The sequence below is a fragment of the Chinchilla lanigera genome, unplaced genomic scaffold (assembly GCF_000276665.1).
Source record: "Chinchilla lanigera isolate Chin_1 unplaced genomic scaffold, ChiLan1.0 scaffold00078, whole genome shotgun sequence".
Lineage (NCBI taxonomy): Eukaryota > Metazoa > Chordata > Mammalia > Rodentia > Chinchillidae > Chinchilla > Chinchilla lanigera.
The window spans coordinates 6,182,802-6,205,387 of NW_004955479.1; the positions used below are offsets into that span (position 1 = coordinate 6,182,802).

At 35.7% G+C, this 22,586-nt stretch overlaps 1 protein-coding gene across 5 annotated transcripts in view; it reads right to left on the reverse strand.

The window, feature by feature from the left end:
- The window catches only part of Pot1 (protection of telomeres 1), an 89,914-nt gene that overhangs the window by 42,203 nt on the left and 25,125 nt on the right, over positions 1-22,586 (reverse strand). For all 5 annotated transcript variants that reach the window (XR_001230883.1, XM_013503293.1, XM_005402346.2 and 2 more), the window contains exon 4: positions 19,061-19,175. Coding sequence is in view for 4 of the 5 variants with exons in the window: in XM_013503293.1 (XP_013358747.1) it covers positions 19,061-19,175 (115 nt within the window). In the remaining variant the exon portion in view is untranslated. The remainder of the gene's footprint in view (positions 1-19,060; positions 19,176-22,586) is intronic.

Below are 22,586 nucleotides of genomic sequence, written 5' to 3' on the forward strand. Positions count from 1 at the left end.
CTCCCAAATTCAAAGACCCAATCCAAATATGGGCATCTGAGATGAATACACACTTCTTTAATGAAGAGATACTAATGGTGAATAAATACATGAAAAAATGCTCAATGTCATTAGTCATTTGAAAAATGCAAATTAAGACAACACTGAGATTCCATCTCACCCCAGAAAGAATGGCTATCACCAAGAAATCAACTAGTAACAGATGCTGGAGAAGATGTGGGGAGAAAGGAATCCTACTCCACTGCTGGTGGGAGTGCAGATCGGTGAAACCACTGTGGAAATCAATTTGGAGGTTCCTCACAAAACTAGGATTGGAAGTCCCCTTCTGGGTATTTTCCCAGAAGAATTAAAGATATCATACCACAGTGATATATGTGCACCCACGTTTATAACAGCACAATCTGTTATAGCTAAATCTTGGAAACTCAGATGCCCACCCACTGAGGCGTAGATAAAAAAGTTGTGGTATTTTTATACAATGGAGTATTACTCAGCTATTAAAAAAGATAAACTCGAGGCTGTTGTAGGTAAATGGATACAAGTAGAGACCATATTCATAAGTGAAATAAATCAGACCCACATGTGTAAACATTGTATTGTCTCCTTGGTGTAGGAACCTGAAAGACTAGGTAAAACTCAAAATGTGCAATCAATAATAGGAAAGGGAAAGAAATTGCTCAAAGGAAGGAACAACTGGGATGAGGGAAAGAAGAAAAAAGAAAGAAGGCAAAATGTAAATATATATATATATGAATAGCTGTGATGACTGCATTGCTGTTGTCTGATGGTGTATTGAAATGAACAGTTAATGCTTACAAATTTTTAAGTTCTGATTGACTTTGCATGCTTGTGTCTTTTGGTCTGAGCAACTGATTTGAAGGTAACAATATGCAATGGAATTACCATGGTGAACACCTACCATCTTGTCTAGTGAAACTGTATTATCTCTAATGTTTTATTCAAGAATTATTTTCTTACTCTCTTTAATGGTTTGAGCAATCTTTCATTCTTATATATGATAATCTGAGCAATGTAGTTGAGGATAGTGATATGCAATGTATCAACCACTGTTGATTTATATTAATTTGTCTTGAGACCCTGTATCGCTTTGAATGTTCTTGCTTTGATTTGTTTATGTTCGTGATACTGGTATGCTGCTACTGTTCTATTTTTTGTTTGTTTCTCATGTACTACTCTCTTTAAAATAAAAAAAAAAATTAAGAAAAAGTGACAATAAAGTCCACTACACAGGTATGTGGAGGACTGCCATGTCGCCTTCCCCCAGACCCAAGTGTGATTGTGTTTACTTACAAACAGTGCAGGCTGCATACAAGTGACTTCCCTACACTGGCTTTCACTTTAATTACCACGTCTGGCTGAGGGTGTGTACACATTTTCGTGAAATTGGGTGGCTGACAATGGATGAATACAGTTCATTATCAAGGGCTACTGTTGAGCTCAGGTAGAGGAACTTATGAGATAATGTCTCTGCTGAGTCCTCCATTATTCCAGAGGAAAATTCCTTCCCAGAATTAGGTACAAAGCAAGTTACTCACTAACCACAACCTAAATATTTCTGCTCCTTGAGCAAGAACGCTTTGTTCCTTCTGTTGCTAGCCTTGCCACTTGTCCATACATCAAGTCACAATCCCTGCACCACTTTCCTCAATGAATAAATACCAAGGCCCTGGGAGGCTTGTGGCCTTTTGTTCCTAGAGGGCAAACTGGTTGTCCCAGATCCCTGCCACGCACTCCTCTCTTTCTTCTTCTCGCCTTATGCTGTAGTTGTGGGCAGGAGACTGGAGCCCACTGCAGGGGTCTCCAATGACATAACTTATCAGTCTTAGTCTTTTTATCAGGCCTCCCAAATTCAAAGACCCAATCCAAAAATGGGCATCTGAAATGACTATGTACTTCTCAGTTGAAGAAACACTAATGGCAAATAAATATATGAAAAAATGTTCAATATCATTAATCATTTGAGAAATGCAAATTAAAACAACACTGAGATTCCATCTCACCCCAGAAAGAACAGCTATCATCAAGAAATCAATCAATAACAAATGCTGGAGAGGCTTCAGGGGAAAAAGGAACCTTTCTCCACTGTTGGTGGGAATGTAGATTGGTGAAACCACTGTGGAAATCAGTTTGGAAGATTCCTCACAAAACTAGGATTAGAAGTCCCACTAAATCCAGCTATTCCCCTTCTGGGTATTTTCCCAGAAGAATTTAAAACATCATAGCACAGTGATATATGTTTACCCATGTTTACAGCAGCACAATTTCTCATGGCTAAGTCTTGGAAACAACCTACATGCCCATCCACTGAGGAATGGATAAAAAAGATGTGGTCTTTTTATACAATGGAGTATTACTCAGCTATAAAATAAGATAAACTCAAGGTTTTTATAGGTAAATGAACACAACTAGAATCCATACTCATACGCAAAATAAATCGGACCCACATGTGTAAACATCATATTGTCTCCCTAGTGAAAGAACATGAAAGAGTGAGTAAAACCCAAAATGTACAATAGATAATAAGAAAGGGAAAGAAATTTCTCAAAGAAGGAACAACTGGGATGAGGGAAAGATGAAAAAGTACTAAGTTACTTTATTTATATATATATGTGTGCATATAGATATATATGGATAGCTGGTATAACTGTTCTGCTGATGTCTGGTGGTTTATTAAGGGGAACAGTTAATGATTAAATTTTGTTTTATATATTTTGACCAATTTTGCACGCTTATATCTGGTAATCAGAACAACTCATGGGAAGACAACCATTTGCAGTATAACAACCATTGGTGAATTCCTTCAATCCTGTCTAGTGAAACTAATATTCTTTTAAATTATTATTTTCTTATTCCTTTTAGTGGTTTGATCAATCTGCTATTCTTACATCTGGTAATCTTGGTAACTTTGTTGAAGATCACAATATGTAATATGACAACAACTGTTAATCCCTACCATTTGGTTTGAAACTCCGTATCATTTTTAATGTCTTTGTTTTGTTTGTATTTTGCTATTGTTTTTTTTTCACTATTCTCTTTAAAATAAAAAAATTGAAACATATCTGTATCAGAGAATTATTCACTGCTTATATTTATGTTATTTTAAGCTACAGTACTTCTAGATTATTTCTTTCACTTTAAATGTTTAAAAATGACCCACTTTTGTAAATTGGAGATATAATGTAAGAACAAAACTACAAATTTAACTGGCATAAATAGTATTTGTATTTAAATATTAGCCCAGATGAACTGACAGCCCAGTGTTTGTAGCACTGATATACTATTGAAGAATATAATTCCTTAAAAAGGCCCTGGGATGCTGGTTTTAAAACAGCACGCCTACTCCAAACTGCAAAGTGCAAAAGGCTTTTCATACCTTTCCTTCGCCTAAGGAACGCCGACTTCCGAAAGGTGACTTGATGCATTAGCAGTAACGGAGAAACACTGACGCAGCCCATTGCCTGTAGGGTCACTACTACTTGTTGGAATTTTGTGAAAATTCAAGACTCGCCTTTCTCAAGTAAAAATAGTACACAATCTAATCAACTACATAAAGAAACTTCTCTGAGTCAAGAGAGCAGCTTTAGTTACACACACCAATATACCCCCCACACATCCCGGTGGACCCTGTCATACACAGAAACACAAGGCACATACTCACAGCCCAGTAACTTCCTTCCCTTTTCTCCATATGTGACTGTTAGATTTGGAGTTACTGTGGGAATACACTGCCAAAAGAAGTAACCTCAGAGGGTCCCCCAAGTGCAGTCACAGTAATTGTGCACACCAAGGAGTGTATGTCTGCACACCCAGCATTCTGTGTGTAACTGACATGACAACATGTACTGATATATGTTTATGTGAGAGGCACTCCTCTGAGGTAGCAAGACTTGGCCCGGAGGCTGCAAATCCCTACGTGTGTGTTATGTGTCTAAATGGCTCTATGTCTAAAAGGAACACCTGCACACTGACCATCTGCACCGCCAAAATGCCAAGTCCCTGTTCTTAACTTTCCCTAGACCAAAGTCTTCCCCTTTGAAAGTACTTCTACCTGTGACTGTAGGGATGTATAAACCAAAGAAAGCCTCCACTGCTTTTCAAACTAAGACTTTGTTAATACATATACAGGAAAGGAAAGAAGGCAGGCAGAAAAGGTAGGAGAAGAAAAGGAAAAAAATCTTCCCATAAAACAAGAACTGCTCAGAAAATAAAAATCTGTATACAAGTAAAAATCTATATTAAGTAGATAGAATATTAACAAGAATTCATAGGCATATAAAATATTCTTCATTCAGTGAAGTGGTGGAGGTAGAGTGGATGCTATGCAGCAGAAGCACCTGAAATACTTATCATAGGAGAATGGCCTTGTTGAATAGTTTGAATAAATCCACCTGGAATTTAAACTTCCTTAAGACTCCCTTCTACTATCCTACACTGTTAAAATATTTGTTCTGGCCAGTATATTTGCATTTAGAAGCAATGGTCTTTTAGTCTTTGCATCACTATTTTCCAGTCCAATTGTTTTTTAAATATTAGTACATAAATGAACCTAAGACTTACTGTTTACCTAGTGCCACATAAAGCCACCATCTAGTAAGAATATTAAGTGAACAAGGAATAGTTCCTTCTTACATGAAGTTCAAAGTTTCCCTTATTTCAATTCATATTTTTATAAACTCATGTTATAATCCTACCTCATGTGATATTTTATGTCAATATTTACATACACACAGTTCATGCTCCCTAAATAGGCAATGACTAATCATGAGAAAGGCAGAATTAATGGTGCAAGTGACATTTTCCAGAGGAACTGGAAGGTGACATTTGAGCTTGGCACAGACCCATGTAAGATGGTCTCAGACTCTAGCATTACATTCAATACTGTTTCAGAATAAATGGTACAAAAACAAAGATTTTATAAATTTCACACCCAACTGTGCAACTCAAAGTGTCAAGCACCAGTAGATACCTAAAACTAAATTTCTAACAATGATGAAAGTTTAGTGAAAGGGTCTGAAATTACATCTGATTATGAAAAGAAATTAGATATTGGTAGAAGATATTGTACAGTCCTAAATACAGTCTCATAGTATCAAATAAAAATAGCTAAAATGCTAAGTACATAGTTACATACTCTACTTTACAGAAGCTGAATAAAGCACTCTACTACTTCTAAGAAAGGAAATGACATAAAAACTACTTATATTAAGTACTTTGTTTCTAGGTCTTCAATTATAGAAAAGTACATTACTTAGTCATTAGTAATTATTCAGAGTTTACTATATACCAGGTAGTATGCCAAGCTATACACACACATGCCAGCAGTATGCTAAACTGTGTATGTTTCTACCCACACATATATAAAAATCTCAACTTCTTATATAGTGATATGCAGCACAGATCAATGCTTGTAGCTTTGAAACAAAGGAAATTATTTTCTTAAGAATGCTAAGGTACCCACTTCTCACATCTAGATCACAGAGCTGGGGTGTGAATTTAGCATGTCTGATTCATGTCTCTAGATTTAACCAGAATATTGCATTATCCCCATGCTGCATGTTTTAAAAAAAATCAAAAAGAAAAAAAAAATGTCTTTTTGAAACAGGTTTTCACTATGTATTTCAGGCCATTCTTAAACTCACTTTACAACCCAGGGTGGCCTCGGGGATCCTCCTGCCTCAGCCTCCTGAGTGCTCTGATTATAGTGCTGCTAGGATTTTGGAGGGTCACCATAGGTGACCCTCCAAAAAGGAAAATATACGTTAGTTTGTGATCAGAGTTTAGGAGTTTTTGCTAACCAGGTAAAATTATAGTGTATCTGATCTATATGACAGATTTACTATTGCATGCATTTATATTAAAATGTTACTGAAGAACATTGGTATACTGAAATTTTAACTATACATTTATTCTAAGAAGCACACCCCGTGAATATTGTCACAGATTCTATTAAAATTCATTTCACTGAAACTTGTATGTTATTTTTATGCTGTGCTAATTAAAATTTATGTTTTGGTTTGTAAACTAAATGAATAAAAGAAAATAAGAATAAGTTAAAAAAAAAAAAAAAGGATGTTTCCTGAGATATGTAGTAGAATAAGAGCTTGATCCTAGCAAACAAAAAAGGTAATCCAAGGTGTGTCCAGGTGCGAGGCTGTCTGAAGAGGAGCTAGCTCTGAGCGACAAGGAGGAAAAAGAGAAAGCAGAACGGCACTAGAGATCAGCGGCCAGCACACTAAGGCTCCAGGTCAAAACTAGCCTAATGCGTGTTTATTACCTTCCAAACCCTTTACTTTAGTTCTCATAAGTGCAGTGTCTTCATATGAATCAATTTATACAATATTTAAGTTACTCAATTAAAATAGCAAGTCAAAACATTGTTTTGGGAATACACAAAATTATAAAAACAGAATTCTTCTAAGAATACAATTCTTGTAAGAATATAGCTCCACCAGTAGAAGGAGAAGTGAGCAGGTGCATCGATGGATTCCTAGTTGGGAGAGTTCACAGTGATAACGCATCAATTACAAGGTTTTACAGATTAGAGTACTGCTAAGGGAGTTTCTAATTTAAATAACTGTGTGAAGGTGACTGGTATGTAGCTTAAAAACTGTATATATGTCATACGTATGACAAATGCTATAGAAGAACACATCAAATATTTTTTACAACACTAGCTGAAGATACAAGACTTCTGAAGAATGCCAGAGGGTGAGCAGATACGTTTTAATAAGAAAAGGCAGACAGCAAAGCTGCCAGGGTTGTCATTAAGTCTTCTCATTCACAACATTTACCACATGTCACTGACCTATCACATTTACAAAATTAATACATGTCGTTACCTACAGTAAATTTAGGGCACTTGTAAAAAGCTCCCCTCTGAAGCCTATGACAATGAAATTTGCCTCTGTTTTCCTATCTGAAAAATAAGGATAATAACAGCATTCACCTCATAGCTTTAGGGCTAGTCACTGTATGTACAGTGCCTCAAACCGCGCCTGACATGTATGCACTAGCTGGCTAAAGAGCAACAGCAGCAGCAACAGTATTTCCAATATTACTTCTCCTAATACTCTTCTAATAAACCTGCGTGTGAACTTAAAATAATATGTGCTAACAAAATATCTAGTATCTAAAAATATTTAAGCCAAGATACAGTGCTAATCTAATCAAGGTTGGCACATGAAATTGAAAGTATAGATTTAAAGGACAACAAAGGAATTTCAACTTGAATTTCTACTGGAACATCAATTAGGTACATTTAAATGTGGTACCATCAACCTTCAGAAAAGTAACTTCTCCTAAAACACACCGCTTGAGACACAAAAAGAGACTTACCAAGAAAATGGAGAGTATAAAATAATCACTAATCTGAATCATCTTATTCATAAAATAAAATTCCAAGAGACAAACAATGATGCAAAAGTGTCATCAAGTCAGTAAGATCTAATATCTCACTTAAAACCTGGGATAACAAAGCTTACCAAAACCAAAATCTTTCAATTATGTTTTCACAAGACAAGAAAATATTTCTTGCCCCACGCCTTATTTTCGTTCTTTACCAAATGAAGACATGGAGTTAAAGGTAAGTTAACCTATTTTGTTGATAGCTCATATCACCAGAAAAAGTGGGGAGATTAAAAAATTGTGATGATCAGCATTGTTACCTTATCTATGTAGTATAGCTTCTAAATATGTGTTCACATTGTTTATAAAATGTTGACCTTAATGCTGGAGTAATACTTCACACTGAAACTGCTGACAAAGTATTTAACTACTTTAATACTTTGTACAGCTTGATAAATATCTGGAAAAGATAACAAATGATAAATTAAGCTCTCTATTCTGCAATCTTGAGCAATTCACCTAATTTCCAGTATGATTAAATGAAAACTGCCTTTGAGTTTTATTATAAGGAAAAGCTGGTAGTTCATCTAAGCAGGGTCTTTAATCAAAGAAACATGCATGCATAATTTATACAATCTACAAAAAAACTCCATAAAAGCTGCTTCATCTCTTTTATCTACTGTCACAGTGCTGTTTTTAAACCAATCAGAATCTTACCCACACTATTCCACTTGTATACTAGTATACTATGGAAATATTCAAGTAAAAGCTATGAAGCCAAATCACTGAATCAAGGTCACACATTTGCTACGAAATTCTTTCACAAAGAAACTTACTATGCAATACACAAATAAGAATACTCTCTGTTACACTGGTGCAAAGTAATTTCCCTTCATGTTTTTATTATACAGCAAAAGAGCAGAGAAGGTAGGAGATAAAGTATACATATAATAAATAGTAGGAAGTGTATGTGACAAAGATTAGAAAGAGACTGTGTGATTAGAAAGAAGATACCACTCTAGAGGAGATTTATATTTTAGGCTATATACTGAGCAAGTGCAAGTCATTAAGAATATATACAAATATAACAAGCTATCCTAAGAGCAGCAAGGTTCTCTACTTTTAGGTGGTACTTAAGGTAAACAAAGTAAGAAGAATTTTGAAAAGTAACTAGAAGAATACATAAGATACCCAGCAATAAAAATAAAAACATGCTACAATATTGATGAATATCAAAAATCATTATGCTAAGTGAAAGCCAGAAGCAAAAGTTTATACAACCTAGGCTTCTACCTATACGCAGTGTCCGGAACCTAGATAAACAGATCACATACGAGTGGTTGCCGGGGTCTGGCATGGGAGTAAGACTATGAATAGAATGGCAATCTTCTCATGTGTTATATTGCATCCATAAAATTCACTCATTTTGCTTAAATCAGCATCGATCCATCCAAATGCCAGCATTGGAAGTTTTCCTGATGTATCTTGTCAATTATCTCTTTCTCTTCCATACTATTTGACATAAAAACTGTACTGTATTTTAAAAACTAATTTCCAGTACAACTTGGGAGACAGCAGATATAAACACATGTGTTCTACCATCTAAGTATATCTTAAGTTGGATGAAAATGAGAACCACACATACAATCAGAAGTCAGTGGATCATGGCCTGTTATGCAGTTCCCTTTGTTAAAACATTTTACTGTAATACATTTATCTGCATAGCATCCTTGGCTGGTATCATGTTTATCACTTCATGTTACAAGGCATACCCTTTTTGTATGTCCATCATTAATTCAGTTCTTAAAGGACCTGACAGGAAATATTTCAGGCTTTTTAGGACATAAAATTTCTATCACAAAATCAAAACTCGTAAGTCAAACCATTTTAAATTGGGGGCAGTATGTACTGATACATGCTTCACAATGTATCAATCTTGGAAACATTATGTTAACTGAAAGAAGACAAATACTAAAGCTATGTATTGAACGATTACGTTTATAGGAAAAGTCAAGAATAGGAAGTCTTGGACTTTGCGGCCCCTAGAACTGCGAGGGATACATTTCTGTTGTTTATGCACTACCTGGCCTGTATCACAGCAGCCCAGAGACACTCCCACCTTCCTCTATATGCATGTACACATAGTTGTACGCATGCAGTGTGTGTGTGTGTGTGTGGGGGGTGCACTGCAACTTCTGAACAGGTGCTTCAGTTAAAGAAATACAGAAGGTGTCTGTCGCAATGGCTCAATTTAAACTGTTTCTGAGTAGAAAACATTCTTTGAATTTTGTCTTTTCCCACGCTAGTGAATCCTGCCTCACAGTCACAGGACCACAAATATCTCAGAAAAAATTTGTACCTGTACTGAACATAAATATATGTTTTGTCATTATTCCTTAAACAGTACAGGGTGACACTCATCTACACAACATTTACATGGTATCAGTATATGTAATCTAGAGATGATTTAAAATACAGGGGAGAATTATGTACTTTATGTAAAAATACTATAACATTTTACATAAAGAACTTGAGCATATTTCTCCACAGCCTCGCCAGCATTTGTTATTGGTTGATTTCTTAATGCTAGCCATTCTTACTGGGGTAAGGTGGAATCTTAGTGTTGTTTTAATTTGCATTTCTCAAATGACTAATGATGTTGAACATTTTCTCATATATTTATTTGCCGTTTGTATCTCCTTGTCTGAGAAATGTGTGTTCATCTCAGCTGCCCATTTTTGGATTGGGTCTTTGAATTTGGAGGGGCTGAAATTTTTTAATTCTTTATATGTTCTAGATAGAAGCCCTTTGTCTGAGGGACAATCAGCTAAAATTTTTTCCAAGTTTGTGGGTTTTCTTTTGACTCTGCTGGTGATTTCTTTAGATGTGCAGAAACTTTTCAGTAGGATGAGATCCCAGTTGTTGATTCTTTCAAGTGTTTCACGTGCAATTTGGTTTTTATTCATGAACTCTCTTCCTACCCCTATGTCTTCGAGGTTTTTACCTACTTTCTCTTCCAATAGATTTAGTGTTTCTGGTTTAATATTGAGATCTGTGAACCATTTTGACTTGAGTTTGGTGCATGGTGATAGGCTTGGGTCTATTTTCAGTTTTTGGCAGGTATTAAGCCAATTTTTCCAGCACCATTTATTAAAGAGGCTATCACTGCTGGTGGGAATGCAGACTGGTGAAACCACTGTGGAAATCAGTTTGGAGATTCCTCCGAAAACTAGGTTTAGAGGTCCCATTCAACCCAGCTATCCCCCTGCTGGGTATTTTCCCAGAAGATCTAAAAACATCATATCACAGTGATATATGTGCACCTATGTTCATAGCAGCACAATTTGTAATTGCTAAAATGTGGAAGCAACCCAAATGTCCATCCACCGAGGATTGGATAAGAAAATTATGGTACTTTTATATAATGGAATATTACTCAGCTGTAAAGAAAGATAAACTCGAGGCCTTTATATTTAAATGGTCACAACTAGAGACCATACTCATAAGTGAAATAAATCAAACATACATGTGCAAGCACCGCATTGTGTCACTAGTGTAAAACTTGAAAGAGTTAATTTAAACTCGGAGGTATGATGGACACTGTGAAATGATAGGAAACCACCGAAGAGTAAAGGGCTTCTGGGATGTGGGAAAAGAGAAGGGAAAGAAGGAGAAATTTTGTATGTATGTATATACAGGATAGATAACATGGTTGTTCTTCTATCTGCTGTTTCTATGCTGAAAGAAACTGTCAATGAGTCTTTGGTTGACCAGTATTGCATGTCTATATCTGATTTCAGGAGAAACCACTTTGAAGATATCAATATGTAATACAACCACCATTGTTAATTCCCTACCACTTTGTTTGTAACTCTGTATTGTCTGTATTGTGCTTGTGATATGTTGTAAAATGTTGTATGTCTGTTAATGTTTCCCTGCTTTTATCCTTAAAATAAAAAAAAAATAAAAATAAAAAAAAAAGAACTTGAGCATATACATACTTTGGTATCTTAGGAGTCCTGGAACCATATCCTACAGATACCAAGGGAAAACTTATATGTCATTAGTTTGTGATTTGAATTAAATTATATATACATAATTCTTTTAAAAGTTGACATCATTTATCATAGCTTTAGAAAAGTGAACTGAGGGTGCAAATTTTACAGGAATCCTAGATTAGTTTCAAATATTTTAAGATCCAGACACTAGTTATGCATACTGAAAATATACTCAATATATTCTGGTAAGCAGAAAAATATACTACATTCATAAAGAAAGAAGAAAACTGAAATTCACAAAGAAATATTATTACTGTAAAGAATATCAGGTTTGAGATTAAAAAATCTTACCAGCCTACACATTCCCCCAAAAAATCCTGTACAGACTGGAACAAAGTCTATGCCCAATGATTAAAAACTGGGTAACATCTGAACAGCCCTCTTACAGAAAAATTTATCAAAGGTCACACAATGGGATAAGAAAAACCCATCTCAATCTCATTTTGTCCACAGAACACTATACGCAAGTTTACATATTGTAAGTGCTCTCTCTATATTTAATAAACCAGTCAACTGGTCAGTTGCTAACAAAATAGTAGATAATTTAATATAAACAATTCTGTGCTACATAAGTAGTATTTGTTTTAAAAAATATAAATGAATTTTAAGGGTACAGAGGTCTATATTTTGCAGACTTTGAGATGGTGAGGCTTTTCCAAAGACACAGCGCCCCCCACAAAAAAACTTCGTAACACTCTACAAGTTTTAAAAATATTTGTACTTTAAGAATTACTGGCAATAAAACTGAACAGTATACAGCAGCTGCGAGGAGCATCTCTAACACATGACAGAAGACAGGTTACTATTAATTTACAAAAAGACTCTAGAAATAACTAAGAAAAGGAAAACAAAACAAAAAATAAGGAAGAGAAAATATTATGATCTTCTTTTTTTTTTGGTTTTTCTCCAGTACCGGGAACCGAACTCACGACCTTGCGCTTGCCAGGCAGTCGCTTTTTGCCGCTGAGCTAAATCCCCAGCCCCAATCTTCTTAATGATATAGAAAGCGGAGGGATAGTATACTAAAGGCGAAGGAATGCTCAAATATGCAGATGAATATCAAAGCAATTGCTAACTAGAGTACTCTTTGTAAAACCAAATGTCATTAGAAACTATTTGACCTAAGAATATAACAAAAACTGGTATCAAGACTGATATCACTTAAGAGCATCTTATTTGTAATAAGACTCAATGGCAAATATGACAACTCTCAGTGGTGGGAATCCCACAGCACTCATGTCACAGTGGGCTGTCTGTATTACTGAAAGCTCTCAAAGTGCTAGAACTGATACAGATTAACATATACTGCTGATTTTCTATTGTTTAAAAACATGTAAATCAACTTCTTCAGCATTAGCTTCTGAATCTGAAAAATTCACTGTTTTACTATAGAAAATGACAGCTTTTGGTATTTTCAAAGTTTGGAATGTTGTCCTCTTCTTTTTCATCTATCAAAATCCAATTTGTTCTGCAAATTTCAGCTCAAACACCAGATCAGTCAGAAGTCTTTTCTCTGTTACCATCAATCTCTCCCTTTCTACTCCCAGAGCTCCTTGCTTGTTTTGTTAGTTAAGGCTGCCAAATAAACTTTGTGTTCACTAGTTGAGTACATTTAGGTCTCCCTTGAAAGCTGAGTCTCTCATTTTATCAGTATGGACAACTAAATCCACTACAATGCTACAGACCAGTAAAAAAGAAATCTTCAATTGAATGAATAAAAGAACATATCACAACTTTTAAGGAAAGTGTGAAAACAGTCAATTTTATGATTACAATTCAAGTTATAACTAATAAAACATAGAATTCCTTAAATTAACAACCTAATAATTCACTAGAGGAAAGGGTCATAAATTAAACAGTGCCAGGATATGCATAGAAAGACAATGGAAACTTGTAGCTCCATTCAAGAAGTCATTCCTCAGTTGGAGAAAGAGAAAGCAATACAAAGGTGCAGTGATGGGAAACAAAAAACACTTCCCCTGCCTCCATTCTTCCATGTGGAAATGGACAGAAGACTCCACAAACACTGCGAGTCAGCTGAAGAGGGGAAACTTAGCTCAGCTTCTCAAATCATTAATGAGATCAGGGATGATCAGTCATAGCCTCTGTGCCCTTCCTTTCTGAATTTAAGACAGCCAACCACCTGGGGGAAGGTTCCCCTCACTCATCTAGAAACACTAATAATTCATTCCAGCTCTTGATCAATGGAAAACACAGCGCTGCCTAGCCCACAACCTCCACCATTACAATAGGTAAGTTATCATTCATCTTTAAAATACATTCACAACACATGGACTAAGCAAGGCATGGTCACAAAAACCTATAATCCCAGTCCTCTGGGAGTCCGGGGCAGGAGGATCAAAACTTTGAGTCCAGTCTGTGCAACTTAGCAGGACTCTGTCTCAAAACTTAAAAAAAAATTTAAAAAAGAAAGTTAGGTTATAGGTCAGTGCAAAGGCCTAGGTTCAGTCCCCAGGACAGATTAAAAAAGAACAAGCATGGACTGACACATAATCTCTCAGAACAAACCACTGCTAAAGAATGCACAAACTCCTAAGAAAGGCAACTGCTCTACTTTCCTACGTGAAGATCATATTAGGTAATACTGATGAATCAAGTTTGATAAAACAATATTTCAATACATGGCAATTCTATAATCCTCGGGGAATTCTTTCTGTATTCATGATGAATCTTACTACAATTAAGAATGTTAGTGCAGTAACATATATCCTTAACAGAACTGGCAGCCTTTTGAAAGATTAAAAAATGATAACCTCTCTAGGACTGTAGGGTTCAGGAAATGATGTATATGCTACAGATGAAGACTGCTCACCAAAACGAAGATACTGCAATATGCTGCCAGTCATATGTAACCACTAGTACTCAGTATGACAAGAATGTCTTCAGGAAAATTTTTAATCAAGGAGTAAGGATAGCAAATTATATCTAACTGCCTGTTCTGCACTGAATTTAACATTTATGAAATGAATTTTAGTGAAAAGTCTAGCTAGTGATGTCTAACATAATATAAACTTATCCCCATATATCTACTGGTAAATCTGAACTGCATAAAGATGATTTTTCTCTATCTAACTAGTTATATACATCTGGATGTAATCGATATTGTGGGTCTGTGTTTGTGAAATAACACTGTTTTATGTACTATTTTACAAAAGCATAGCTGTTCCTACATATTCACACCAGTATTTTCCTAGGGTAATATTAATGAAGTTGATCATTTCCTGAAAATAAGTTATCACTGCTGCCTGACTTTCCTGTAGCATTTGCTCCTGTTGAAGGATGAGTTCTATCAACAGAAATAAAAATGTAACTGTAACTAAAGCTGTAAGATGGATAGTTCTAAAATTTTACTGTCTTGGTAGTAGTAAAAGAGACATCTTGCTGTGTGTGAAACATGGAAATTAAAGTTTCAATGACTATGCTCAGATAAAACTGATCACATTTATTTAATTTAGTACCTAAGAAGAAACAAAGAAACACATTGTCTCTGTAATAACAGATGGTTCATTACTAGCCACAAATTTTTTACTAAGACTGGATTCAACTAAACATATCTGATAATAACATAACAGATGTATGCATAAAGTAATAAGTATTAGTTCTCTGTGGCTTTCATTTTATTCATGACTTAATAACATCAATGAAACATGAATATGTTGTCTAATAAATGAATACAGTCATGAGTCTTTAAAACGGCTATCATTTCATTCTATATTACCATTTTTTGATTGTTTCTGAAAATGATATATATGACGAACAACTTATTTTTAAAGTTTCAAAGACAAGAATTAACAACATACCAGGTACCAAAAGAGATTTTAAATTACATCATTTACTCATGATGGACAATACTGATAGTAATATAGCTTCTCTTAAACTTGGCAGGCCAATTAAAGTCAACCAGGTAAAACTGACAATGTGTTCTTTAAGAAGATTGTGGTGATTATACCATTGTGTCTAATACCCTTATTCTTCACATGTAAGATGTGAGGAAAACTTTGGGAGTGAGAAAAGACTGCCAGAATGAAATGAGGAGTCTATGTGGAAGGAGTGGAGGAATGTAAAGTTCAAGGAAAAATAAAGTTGGAATGAAAAAATTTGAGAAAAATTTATTTAATTTTTTTAAACAGGGTCTCACTATGTATTCCAAGCTGGCCTTGAACTCAACATGTAGCCCAGGCTGGCCTCCTCCTAGTAAAACTCCTGCCTCAGCCTCCCAAGTTCTGGGATCACAGGTGTGTGCCGCCATGCCTGGCTGATAAAAATACATTTAAATAAAAATATCTCTGCTTAGTTTTGATGTGAATGCCTTCCAATCTCCTATTTTCTTGTTTTGATGGTTATATTTTAGTATACATTTCTAATACATGAGGATTTTCCAGACTTAATCTGAAATCCATATCAAGTTTATCTCCGGAGTAGCCTTCACACTGACGTTTTCAGAGTACACCTTTTATACTGTACTTTACGAAAGTATGTTGACCACATGAAAATGAGATTGCCTCCGTCACCACAAGAGTAGATTTCCAATTTATTCTTCAATAAAATATGCATATATTTATAAGTAAAAGGTCTGTGTACTATGAACTCAATGAGAACATTACTGTATTACCAGCATGACCACAGCTCCTGGTATGCAGTACATAAAGACAGTATTTCATCAGTAGCACCCAAGACTTCACATTTTTAACATCTCTAAAATATGTGTTTCTTTTTTTAAAAGGGTTACTTTAATTGGCAGTATTTTCTGTTCTTAGTAACACATAAAATAGTGCCTTTAAGCAATGACAAGAGTTTTCAAAGAGGTGAAATACTGGATTAAACTGAGGTGAAGTGTTTTTCTGCTTACTTTTTATCATCCCCTGATAAACGGAAGTCTCTGATGTTTGATGCACTCTTATACATGTTTTTCTAATGTCTTACAGTATCACATAGCAAGCTATACATTACTTTGAAAACTATCCAGGTCTATAGATCAAAACTCACCTAGAAGTCTAATCTCAACATTGTAATTGCTTCATTTATCCTTTTTAGGGGGTGGAGTAAAAAATATGCAATATGAGATCTACAGTTCTTTTCTACTTTTATGACTCTGATTCAGATCTCTTATATCTGAATGGCTTATATGGCAGGACTTCCTTCCTTCTGGAAGCAGAACAATGTTCAACTCCATGTATATGCTGCATGTTCTTTTCCTATTTAACCCTGACTGACACAAGTTGTCTACGGTGAATAATGCTACAGTGGGTATGGGAGTGCGGTATCTCTGAGATCCTAATTTCAATTCTTTTGGATGCATACCAGAAGTGAGACTGCTGACCCACAAGGCAGTTCTATTTTTAAGGAAACTTAATTCATTTTCTACAATGGCTGCTCCATTCCACAGTCTCACAACAGTGTACAAGGGCTCCAATTTCTCTGTATCCTGGCCAACAACTGTTACTCTGTTCTTGATGGCCACCTTAAGAAGTATCACAGTGACACATCGTTGTGCTTTTGATTTCCACTTCCCTAATTATCAGTGACACTGAGCATCTCTGCACATTTTATATGTGACTGACTTCTTTGAAGAAATGCCTATTCAAATCACCAGATTTTGGCCAGGTTTTAGGTGTAGTGGATTGATAACTGTTGGTCAACTTACACCCCCAGCTGAACTGAGTTAAGTGTGGTGCTGGGTGTGGGAGGCCCACCTGAGGACTGTTGCCAGCAACATTAGGAGGCAGGCCTGGGAAAGAAGAAGGATGCTGTTGGGAGCTGAGAGAGGCTGTCTGGACCTGGTAGAGGCTGTAAGGAGCTGCTGGCTGTTTTGGAGGAGCTTGTCATGCTGGCTTTCCTGACGAACTTGGCTGTTTTCATCCTCTGAGGAGCTCGGGACCTCCTTGACACTGAGAATGGCTTTGGTTCACTTTGGGGGAGCTCTGGTCCTCACTCTGAGCAGCACTTCCTGGCACCAGAGGAGAAGATGGCGCACTGCCGGTCTCCTTGCTGCATTGGCTTCCCTGATGGGAACTCAGCCATCTTGATCATCGGAAGAGCTCGGGACCTCACTGTTGCTGAGGATGGCTGTGATGCTTTCGGGGGAGTTCTGTTTCTTCTGAGCGTGGCTTCCTGGCTCCAAAGTGGATGCTTCGGCCTGCTGGCAAAGATCTTTCATCCCGCTGGCACAGACTTCTTGGATTACACCACTAATCTTTGGGCCTTCCCACTGCAGATCTGTGAAGCAGGCCTGCATGAGATGTTATCATGGGCTCTGGGCCTCTAGTTGGATCCATGGGAGGCACTGCTATGAGCTCTGGATATTCAGCTGGACTCAAGTAGGACACTTCTGTGGGATCCAGGCCTTCGTCTGGATTCCTTGGTCTTGGTGTGTGGACAGATTTCTGGCACTCCTTTGTATATCATTCTTTGGGTGACTATTCTAAATAATCATATATAATGTGTCCTGTATTATATTGTTCTTCCTTGCAAAAATATCCCCCAAACCAACATATTAGGTTTTTGGTTGCTTTTAATTTTTGTATTTTTCTTGTTGTTGTTTAGTTTTTGTTTGCGTTTTTTGCTATTTAGTGACAGAATTCTTTGCTTTTTAGAGATTAACCTTTTAGATATATGGTCTGCAAGTATTTTCTCCCACTCTAAGAATTGCTTTTTCACTCTTATTATTTCCTTTGCTTCGACTTTTGCTTTTGTTGTTGTGCTTTTAGCGTTATCTAAGAAATTGTTTCTAGGTCCAATATCAAGGAACTATCTCCCTATGGTTTATTCAAGGAGTTTCAGTTTGGGGGGCATTAAATCTTAACCCACTCTAAAATCACTTTTGTGCCAAGTGATGATCCAACTTTACTCTTTTGCATGTGGAATTCAGTATTTTCAGTACCATTTGTTAAAGAGACTCCTCTCCCCCACTACACATTACTAGGACTCTTGTTGATAATCAGCTGGCCACACACACGTAGGTTTATTTCTGGGCTATTCTGTTCTACTGGACTGTACCTCTGTACATCTCCTATTCTCTTCTTTATGTTTGGTTGAGGTTTTGTAATGGTAATTGTTTATTTCTTTCTCATTTTCTTTTGTGCATTTTCCTGTGGGTAGGGGTTTTTATGAAATATCTTATAAAAATGATGTTAAGCTTATACAAAAACTTCAATCACATAAAAAATCTATGCTTTTAACTCTCCCTTACTATACTTTAAATTTTTGATGTTACCATGTATATCTTTTATATTGTGTATCCATTAACACATTTCTGTAGCATTACTTTTAATACATCTGTGTTTCTTTCAACTTCTGTACCAGACTTAAAAGTGATTTATGTACCATTTTACAATAATTTAGGACTGTCTATGTCAAATTTTATACTTTCATATGCTTTTGTATTGCGGGCATCTTTTTAAAATTTTTTTTTCATACTGTATTAAACGAGGCACCAGAATTTAAGGACTGTTTGTTTTATAAAATAAGACAACCAGAGAATCCCCACATGTTTCTGTTAATTATAAATGAGAATTGAGCTTCTGTTCTAGTAGGACTTAAGGTACTAAAGGAGCTGTGTTGCTGAAATCAATAATGCAGTTCTAATCCATAAAATCTTTACCAATTTTAGTACCTACCAGTTCCTTTGCTTAGATATGGGGGCTTAAAGAACTTCACAACACCATAGACATTGACAACTGTACCACCCTTAAGTTGATTCAAGGGTGTATATGTATAATTTGCCACTGAAACCTAAAGAAAAAAAAGACAATAGTTACTTATTAAATATTTACATTTTAAGGTCATATTAGGATCATGCTTATGAATCAGCAAATGTATATAACTATATTTTATTCTTTTAATTGTCTAAAATAAGACATAGCCTGAAAAAGGCAATGCACAGCGTAGAAAGCTCACATTATAAATCAAATATTTTCTTCAGAAATAACTGTTTATAAGTGGTATAATTAGCACACCAACCCATACAAGCATAATAAGCCTATAATTTAACTTAAACATTGCACTACTTCAGTAAGAAACCAGAAAACAGTATATGAAAACATCAGTAATTAATGAATAAACTAAAGCAATAACAGAAAATGCTTTTAAAATAGTGTATCTTCAATGTTTAAGAAAACAGTTTCAAAAGGAAATGACTAGCTATAATGAATCATTTCTGAAAGCCTTGAAAGGGTAACTAGAATACTGGTCCTATCAATAAAGAATTCTGTGTCTTATAATTTCAGGGAAAAAAAAAGTTCATATAGAATACTCCAAGGGTATGAAAGGTTCTAAGTAATTAAAACAATTTAGCTATCTTTTAGAACTTTCCTAACTTTTCTGGCAAAGAAACCACAGAGGATGACTAATGTTTTCAGAAAGAATTCTCGAAACAGTTGGAAGGTATTTTGGTCCTGAGTTTTATCTTTAATGCCACTTCTAAAGCTTAGATATAATTTCTTTCTCTTTTTCTCTATATTATTACAAGGACTTTACTGGGGCATAAATACTAGGTTCTGATTCATGAAATGGGTAAGATGAATAAAAACGTAATAAGAGGAGAGAAAGATCAGTTACTGAAGTAACTAGGCTTCAGTGTGGAATGAAAAGAAGAGTTTTTATAGGGCTACCCCGTCATACAGACAGGAACACCACACTGACTCTGGGAAGTTGCAGCTGGGAGGATCCATCATCATGCCCAGCCCATACCCAAACAGGAAATAAGGGTACCTATCACTCTGAAAAATAAAGTTTTTAAAACTCAAAAAAATGGATTAATTAATTTTTTAATGAAACTGATTCCTCAGGTCAAACAAAGAATAGGGCTTAGAAATCTAATCAAACTTTAATACAGAAAACTTAGCAGCTCATCAATAAAGAAAGAAAAAAATGGTCAGCACAAAGAACAAGAGAGAGAAGATATGTGCCTCCACTGACAAAATAACTCTACCAATATTCTATCCTAGTAAGTATCTCTCTAATACATAGACAAATAGGGAAGGCCAGCACAGCTCCAGAAGATTAACTACTACAATCATCCATGTAACTGGACTTGTTAATTCATGACCAAAGAAACCAGCTTAATTATTAATTTAACTCTCCACATAAATCAGCCAGTATGTGTGTACATAGCCACTAAGTTATATTTTTCACTATACTTTTCATTACAAATTATCTCTGCTTCATAGTCATTACAAGTTTGTTCAATGTACTCGTGAGCATATATTCAGAAACATGGTAAATAAACATATAATTCCCAATAAGCTCATGTTAAGTAGACTTATATAATTCCTAATAATTTTTATGTTTGTAGTCAATCTGTCTTTCTTGCTGACAAAAAAGCAGCACATTCCGTAAAACAGGATTATGGAGGCACACTCAATCAGTTTTAAGCTAAGAAATGTGTGTTGGAGGATATAGTAGGGGTAGGTATTATAGTTTACATATGATGCAGTCCCTGAAGATTATGTACTGAGGGCTTGACACCCAATGCAGCAATGTTCAGAGGTGGAGCCCAGGAAGCTGACTGGGTTATGAGGATACTAACTTTGTCAATGGATTAATTTATTGATGAGCCCATGAATCAAAGGCACTGGGGCCTAGCTGGAGGAAGCAGGTTACTGGGGCACCCTTGTGAAGAATGTATCTTTTTCTCTGCATCTTCTTTGCTAGCTCTGGCTCCCATGAGGTGAGGAGCTTTCATCAGCCATGCCCTCCTGCTGTGATTTTTATTCCATAATGTTTATGCCTTGGAGCCAGAACAGAAATATCTGAAAACATGAACTAAACCATCTGAAGAGAGTCAAAATAATAAGCCTTATTTCCTTTAAGATGTTTTTCCTTTAGGTTGTTTTTCCTTTCCTTAAAGGTTTCCTTTAAGTTGTTTTTCTCTTAAATTTGGTGTCTGGTCACAGGGTCAGTACATTGACGCATACTGCGGGAGGGGAGAGTCATCGGCAAAGGCTCTCTGGAGGCCCTAACACACGTGAAAACGGAAGCACAGGAGACAGAAGAGCACTTACACGAGACTGAACATCATATTATATCAGCAGAGATCTGAAAAGTTTTACAATGCTTATGCGAAAGATTTGCTTTCTAATATCTATGACAATAAGCATATCTTTACAACACCCTCTCAACTCCTGATAAACGGATCGAGTTTCTACTATGGCAACACCTGGTGAGGTATTTTATTATTCTACAAATAGTGTTTAAAAACTAGAACATCACTGTCCAACAGAACCTTCTGTGACAAAGGAAATGTTCTATACTGACGCTATGGTAATTCAGGAATTTAAATAGGACTACTGGAAATGACGAACTGAATTTTAACTTGTAATAACTACACATGACTAGTTGCTACAATAATAGTTTATGTCCACAGTCACTTGGACATAAACTATTATTATAATGAAGATATTAAATTAAGATATTAAAACATGTCCATGAGAAAACTATGAGCTTATGAGAAACTAAAGATAATATGACAGCATTTTCATAATCCATGTACATCGCAAGATTCATATTTCACACAGACATGCATATTTTTTAACGTTCAGATAGCTGAAAAGAGCCCATTATGGAAACTAGTCAAGAAAATGCGAGTAATGGATTACATGAAATGTGACTTACACCATGTACAGGAAGTTAACCAGTGGACAAAAATAAAGTACAGTAAGAAATACCATGTAAGTGCCATGAGGGAAACGACACTAAGCAGTGTAAGTTCAATTCAATGATTTCTTTAGTTTTTCCTTACTTTCTTTAAAAATGGACCATGTACTATACAGTGTACTCTAAACTGAATTTGTAAATAAACACAATGAGTCCGTATACAATGGAAAGACAGACTGAAAAAAGGAAGCGATTATGTAAAGTTTGCCTTAGAAAGTCCCTTTGAGAGGCTGGGGTATAAATGAAGTGGTAGAGTATTTGCACACACTCTCCCCTTGAAAAAGTAAAGAAATTTACCAATGAAGCAAAGAACAGAAGTTGGGAAAGAGATAAAATGTAGTGTTGTAAACAGAGGAAACAAATTCAACATTTGAGAGTCCAGAAGGTGTACATGGCCAGGCTACAAGAGTCAAAGGTAATTACAAGATAAGGCTGGGTTCAAATGGTGGGCCTTCAGGTTATGTAACCTGGCCAGTGAAATGCTTTTAA